Source organism: Papilio xuthus, unplaced genomic scaffold (assembly GCF_000836235.2).
Source record: "Papilio xuthus unplaced genomic scaffold, Pxut_1.1 DF826159.1, whole genome shotgun sequence".
In the NCBI taxonomy this organism is placed as follows: Eukaryota; Metazoa; Arthropoda; class Insecta; order Lepidoptera; family Papilionidae; genus Papilio; species Papilio xuthus.
Genome location: NW_013532490.1, coordinates 3,481,688 through 3,489,542, shown reverse-complemented (window position 1 = coordinate 3,489,542; position 7,855 = coordinate 3,481,688). Strand labels below are relative to the sequence as shown.

Genomic DNA, 7,855 nt, shown 5'->3' with positions numbered 1-7,855 from the left:
CCCCCGCCGCGCCCCCTGCGCCCGCCGCCGCGCCCCCCGCGCCCCCCGACTGCCGGCAACAGAACAACCATATCTATACACAATTACTAAATCATAACATTTGAACATGTCTCATTAGTTACAGAATTATTTGTATCGTTAATTACATGTCTTAGCTTTTTTTGTTACTTAAATACGCCCATTTGCATATGCATTGAAAGTAAAATGAAAAATAATTTAAAACTAATATAATATTTGACGTTTACAAATAAAAAATAATATTTTGTTTAAATAAATTAAATAATAAACCAAATTGTAAAATTAATAAAAAAAACAATAATTGCAACTTAAATATAAAAACTTAATATAAATTAAGGCGACATCACTTATTTGTTTGTTCAAACTATCTTCACAATGAGTCATATATAATTGAACACTACATGGACCTCACTAATTGTGTTTAATTACAAATATAATAAGTGAAAATCGCCTCAAATATAAAACAAAAAAATAAAAAGCATAACCAAAACGAACCTATTTGTCGGTGCACTTGGGCTGGGCGAGCCGTTTGACGTGGTGCGCTATACTAACGTGGTTGGCGGGCAGCGCCTGCGGCTGGGCGTGGGACTGCGCCTGCGCGTGGCCGTGGGACTGCGAGTGCGTGTGGCCGTGGGACTGCGAGTTCGCGTGCGCGTGGGACTGAGCGTGGGGCTCGTCGTCGTGTGGCGGCCGGGGCAGCCGACGTCGCAGCCACGCGTGCCTCAGCGCCTGTGCGGGCGTTAACCGCTTTTCTGGCTCCCATTCTAAGCATCTGTAATCAAGTAATTTAAAATATAAGTATTGTATTACAAAGTTTAGTAAAAATAATTCTAACATGCTTAATAAAGCAATCTCATACTGACCGTCTAATGAAATCAATGAAGAACTTATCCTGGCAACCTTTGAGCGCTGTGACGAAACTTTTGGACCCGGGAGGACCTCGCGGTTTACCTCTTCTCGACATACCTGCAATGATAAACATTTATTTATTTAAACACGAATTTAACACACTCACGCCAGCGACTCAGAGGGGTAAACTGATGTTATAAATATCTGCTTTCTATTGTCCTGGCACACTTGTATTGCGTATAAACTACATTCGTACATATAAGCGTTGGGATGCTTATGGGTATTGTTTCACGTATCACCTCTCTTTTGAATACTACTATAAAATTGATTAGTCGATATCAAAACACACTGTCGTTGTCGTAGTTGTCAAAACGGCAGTAACAGCAGTAAAAACCCACAATACATCTACTATTAAGTACGGCCCCACATATTTAATTTGGTGTAATCCGTTTCCACTGGGGTTATTACACTGCCTTATTAAATCACAGTTTATTGTCTGTCGAGACGTAACAATTGAACAGACAAAAAACGCGTCGCCGTTCATAAAGCACTCGCATTGCCTTTCTTTTGGTAATCTGCCAACTACTGGTGCGTATACACTAGGGAGATTAGAACGAACGTTAGGAAATAGAGCAGAAATTCGCTCTCCGACTAATCGTCCATGAAGATATTGAGTTACAGGTCATGCTCAGTAACCCTAATTTTGTAGATATAATGGTAGTACTTTCTATTGGTAAACATGGCAGACCGACTAAAGTAATTTTCGACCATTGTCCGACATACTATAAATTCCCTTATTCAATCTTTGCTATTTCATAGTTGGAGATATGCCAATTCTAATTGCCTTATATCTGAACTTGTTTGGGTGTAGATTTGGCACTTCAGTAATATTCCACAAGCGAGAAGTACATAACATATTGTACTTAGTACAAATAAAAACTAAATTATAATAAATAACAAACAGTACGAGTTCTAAATCAAATTATTTATCTAATCTTTTCGTACCTTTTTCTTTTAATTAAATAATCGTTCTTTTAGCTAAACGCAAAACAAATTAGCATAAGTGTGTACGCACCTTTATTTGTCGGGTGAACGCGTCTAATTCGATATAACGTTACATCAAAGAGCTTTTATAGTTTGTTAAATGTTTCATTTTATTTGAATGTTTTATTTCCAGCTTATAATTTTACTGCAATTTGTAAACCTTAAAAGAGAATTTAGTTCAATAGCCCAATTGACTTATCGTTGGTTTCTGAGACCAAAATGTGTAAAATATATCGTCATCACTCTCATTAACTTTGATAAAATAGAGATAACAATATGTTTAATACGGGGATCTTGGTCTTTGAAGCTAATAATTACAAAATGACTTTATTTTTTTAACCTAATAAAACGTTATTTCCAAATTATTACTATTAGTTCTCCGATTGGTAGTCGATATATGCCGCAAGAATCTTGCCTTTACATAAAAATTTACTGTAAAGACTTTTTGCTTTAATATTAAGCTTTATTTTAGACATTATTTATAGGTTTGATTAATAAAGTGAATGTCAAATGAAAACACAAAAAAACTCTTTGCTAAAAATTCGCCGAACCTTGTAACAGGATCTAGGTCGACAATTGAATTTGTCTTAGTTATACTATTTCAGATTGTCAACAGAATATTTGCGTAACAATTTTACAATGTATGCCAGTGGGACCGAATATGTTATTTTTAAAATGTACAATTTACTGGTAATCATGAATTAATGTCAAGTTGTTACGAAAGATTAATTATAATATACAGGATGGTTTATTATTGCAAAAATAAAAACATCATCAGTTATACAAATTCTGATAAAATTTAGATTATAGTTTCTAAAAACATTTAATACAATTTTATTTATTACGTATAAAGTTTTTTCTAGTACCTTACCAAAAAGGAATAATTTTATTTTTATTTATTTATCTTTATTTATTTATTTTTATTTATTTATTTATTAAAAATGTATACACATTAACAATTAAACAAGCAGGTTGAGCGTTGGAGTCTGTCATAGTATGAACTGTGTGACAGATTAGAGAATTAAATATAATATTGTATAACTTGAATAGGAATAGGATAGGAGCAACGGTGGCTCAGTGGTCAAGCACTTGACTTGCAATCTGCAGCTCCTGGGTTCGAATCCCACCATGTACCAATGTATTTTCGATTTCCGTTTTACATATGTACATTTATCCGACGTTCTTACGGGGAAGGAAAACATCGTGATGCAACCTGCACATATCTGAGAAGAAATTCAAAGATATGTGTGAAGTCAACCAACCCGCACTTGGCCAGCGTGGTTGACTATGGCCTAATCACCCTTAAGGTAGGCTCCGAGCCCCTCGGTGGGGACGTACAGTGAGCTGATGATGATAACTTCAATAACAAGAAAAAGAAATGTCACTAACCATAGATTTCCGAGCCCAGATTCTACGTTCAAAACATATTACTATCTCTATACTGTCAAAAATGACAGAGATGACGATATGTTTTATGTCTTGGTGTTGGTAACGTAAAGACGAAAAACTATTATTAAAGCTCAAATGATTTAACCGTATCTTCGGAAGTGACTAATCAATTTCCGTCACCCATACTTCACTCATGACAATCTGAATCACACATTTAACCGGCGTTAACAACTATGATAATCTTTAGATTCCTGCCAAAAATCTTTCAGTGGGTTTGGAATTCATGATTCAGAGCATACTGCAGCAGTGACGTAGTCTTATGTGAGAGACGAGGAGTTTATTTTTTTGTAAACACAGTGACATATCGATATAAATAAATATGATCGTATGCAAAAAGTAAAGACTCGATCGGTAAAGGTGGTTACACACTTATGCGTAAATGAAATATTTTACTTCTACATCTGCCTATAGGTCTTTAACACATTGAGCGCGCGTATTCCAAAGACAATCCCGTTCAGGCGACGAGCGCCGCTTATACGCACTGGTATTAAAGGGCCGGTGTTTCCGATCGCAGTACAAATTAGTTTACATTTTTAACGCAAAATAGTGTAAAATTTTATAGTTCTCATGCTACACGAAAGTAGTGTCAGCCACCGATGGCTGATGTGGCGCTCAACGTGTTGAAGTTATAAGCAAAGGTCTATTACAACAAATTGGAGGTTTGAATTGTTAGTTACATATTTAGTGTAATACATAACTATAACACTAAAAGATAAATATAGCTTGTAAATAATGTTTTCGCCACTTGATTTACACTTTACGATACAAAGTGTAACCGCAACCTTATCATTACTAATGTACATATTATTGTAAAATAGGAGAATGCCATTTTAGATTAATTTAAAAGAATCCAATCTACATAATAGATATATTGTCAAACCGCAAAGAATCGCAACAAAATAGTAGCAAATTTTACCTATGGATTGTGTGATATTTGTACGAAAGGAGTGAATTCTGATATGATAGATAAATATAGAACATCCCCTGTGGTAACCCTACATACAGTAAAGGGCAATAAGAAGGTGAAATTACTAAACACACTTATAGTGCTCTTTCTTAGTGAAGAAGATTTTATGTCCAAAATCTACACTGAAGGTCTCTGAGTGAAGCAATTGAAGATTTTTGTAATTACCTCCACTTAGCACAGTGGTTCCGTCTGGTAGCGTTGTGGCGGTGCAGTACCGCGGTAGACCTTTGCTGCTGATGAAGTTCTTGGACCTCTTGCCTTGTTCTATTAGCTTCTGAGGTGGCATACCCAGGAGCTCAATGATACACGCCATCTGGTCAGCCTCGTCCTCGCCCGGCAGTAAGGGGAACCCTGGAATGTACGTAGTTTATGTTATAAGAAAGAATTGTGATATTAAATATTACCATTCCCTATGGCACTTAATTTTAATATTTTGTGTTTGATTTAATGAAGTAAATATCAATAAAAGGCACGCTCTATAAATAGAGAAAAATCCTCACTAAGGGACTGCTTCAGTAACCATTAAACTTCTCTGAATGCGGCAGAAAATTATAACCAATTCACGCGGATGCTTGATAGGCGGAGTTGTCATTTCACAGGGACAATTCTTTTTTTCTAACATCAATTTCCTTTTCATACACTTTGTCACTGCAATGTGTTAGTCTGTGGCATGTGTCAGCACTAACAACATTGTACGAGCAAAGAAGTTGCGCAGTACGGCTTCGATGTATTTCAATCGTTACTTGCTGACGGGTTAATGCGTTTATATCTTTCCACGAGATAGTATCTAGCGTTTAGACAATACGATATTCCGATATTCATAGATTTGATTCGAAACGGAAGCATAATATTTTTGTTATGATGAAAATTCTAAAAGATGTGCGTTTTAATTTCGTCATATAAATCCTCCACGGATAGATAAACAAAGTAATGTTTGTAAGACTTTGAGTACTAGCTGTCGCCGGCGACTCCGTCCGTGCGAAGTTAAAAAAAACTTAGTAGCCTATGTATTTTCTAGATTAAAGTTCTACATCAATGCCAAATAATAGCGACACCCAAGCATCCATTCTGGTGATTCCTACTAACAAAAATCCAACCAACCAAACATTCTCATTTATAACATTAGTAAGATATCATGTATAACAGATTGTTACTATTGAGTAGTGACCAATGTAGACTGACCTGTGAGCAGCTCCGCCAGTATGCAGCCGAGGGACCACATATCGATAGGCATGCCGTACCTAGCGCCCATCATCACTTCAGGTGCACGGTAGAACCTCGACTGTATGTAAGTATACACGCGCTGATGTTCGTAGCACGAACTGCCGAAGTCTATCACCTGAAAAAACAAAAAAAAACTGTAAGAAACTCATACTATTCCGAATTGCAACATATAAACAAAGCACCGCGTAAGATTGCGATCTCTATCATACAACTGACTCTCCTGCTTCTAAAATCTCGGTATAAAAGCTATCGTCATCCCCGTCATCTTTGACAAAACAGAGATATCAATATGTTTTATACTGGGATTCTAGTCTCAGAAACCCACGGTCAGAGTGTTTCTCTCGTATATGAAATGCATTGTGACAGTAAAAGACTGAAACGATTTTGACGACTCTGTTTGTTTTTCTTCTCCTGAGTGTGGCTACTACTTTCATTTGGGTTTTTGGTTATAAAATGTGTATATAAAAGTATTCATAACTTTTAACGATCGTTAAGATATTAAATGATATACAATGATAATTTAACTCGAATATTATTTGTTTTAAAACCACTCATCCATTAAGTCATCGGCTTTCGAGTAAACAATGATTAAAATAATATTTATTCGGGTAAATTTTAATATTGAAATTATTTATTCCACTTCAAAGTGTTACTATCTATAAATAGAAGAATAATGAATGTTCGAATGTGAGATATTTTCATAGTTGTTTCCTGTATTACAAGATATTAAAATAGCGTTTACGTTATCGTTGAACAGTTTCAAAGAGCTACCAATTTTTATTTCTTCTATTCGATTATTTTACAATATGTAATATAAGAAGACTAAAAAACATTTTTAGAAGAGAATCCTTATGTTAATAACTACTGGTTGTCCGCGACTTCACGCGGAAAAAATACCAATGTTACTCCCGCGTTACTTTAGCTATGTTCCAGTAAAAGTCCTGTCGGAGATCATCCGCAATAAACGCAGATACACACAGACAAAATTTAAACTATATTTTTTAGATGACATACAGACACATCAATTTTATCAATTGTATAGATTATTTTTAGCTTCCAATTAATGTTTTACCATTTATATTTTTTCGAGCCACGGCCTTATAACTCATCTGAATACACTATGAATACGTTCCCACGTTACATCCCGTAAGAATACGAGACGTAACACGTTACAAATTGATGTGACGAGATTAAATAATGTGACAAGGTCGGACACCCGAGTGAGGTCACACAGATGTCAAGATTTAATCAGATTTATGTTGACGAATTTAAAAATATAATGACGTGCATAGGCGTTACTGATCTCATTCGTATATTTTACTCAAGGCTAATTGATATTAAAGAAACTACACCTTAGTAACCCAAGTACAATTTAACTCTAGTTAGGGTTGCCAGGTCACCCTACATTATTGAGGATTTTGTCTCAGTATCAATAGGTAAGACAAAAAAATATTGGAAAATTGTTAACAATTAAATACATTTATTATGCCAGTCTTTATAAATACTTAATTAATAAGTCGCTAAGTAAGAAATCGAGTAAATAATTGCTTAAATAAATCAATAAATTATAGAAATCGATGCCGGAACGCTTACGCGATGGATCACGCACAGGCGAGATATAACGCACGCAATTACTTCAAACTGCATGCATCTCGAAGCACTAAAGCTATACAAAGCTCAGATAAATCAATTTAAATCAATACTTAACTAAAAATATTTATTAACTAAACACGCTCACTGCCATTTTGTGTGAAAGTGAACTCGCCAGGCGAATCGTAGACACTGAATGTGTTAAATGATGTTTTTAAATATAATCAATTACATGATTTAGATACACGATTAACGACGATAAAAATTACGATTATAATCGATTAAGGATATTAATATTCATCCGATTTTCAGTTTATCAATTACAATATGAACTACATTGATTAGCACTATCGATTCCGAGATTTTGGCTACCATTGTACCCGTTGTCGATAACATATCGACTATAATCGTATCGATTTAAAATCAGAACAACTCGACATCGCAGTATTATCAGACATGCGTGTGTATACGCATTAAGTGACGCACGCGAGTATAATGTCAGTGTCTCAATAGCCCATTGTCCGACGCTGTATGGTCATCGCAAATTATAGCATTAACTGGAACTCTGGACGCACGAATGCATACCTTTTTTGCTGTTTCAATTCCGTTTCTATCATAGAAACAACTAGTAATAAAGGTACATACATATTCCCGCTTAGTTTCTAGTACAGAATTTGGTGTTAAGTTATTAAAATGCACGACCAGTTTTAGCAT

The 7,855-nt window shown here is 35.3% G+C and overlaps 1 protein-coding gene across 2 annotated transcripts in view; it reads right to left on the bottom strand.

The window, feature by feature from the left end:
• Window positions 1–24: 24 nt before the first annotated feature.
• The window catches only part of Dyrk3 (Dual-specificity tyrosine phosphorylation-regulated kinase 3), a 112,697-nt gene continuing 104,866 nt past the window's right edge, over window positions 25–7,855 (bottom strand). Inside the window, exons 2-6 of one of the 2 annotated variants that reach the window (XM_013319411.1) lie at window positions 5,510–5,666; window positions 4,493–4,678; window positions 882–984; window positions 514–790; window positions 25–49 (exon numbers count right to left, since the gene is read on the bottom strand). In XM_013319411.1, coding sequence (XP_013174865.1) covers window positions 514–790; window positions 882–984; window positions 4,493–4,678; window positions 5,510–5,666 — 723 coding nt within the window. In that variant the 3' untranslated portion in view covers window positions 25–49. The other variant, XM_013319412.1, reaches the window with a different exon arrangement.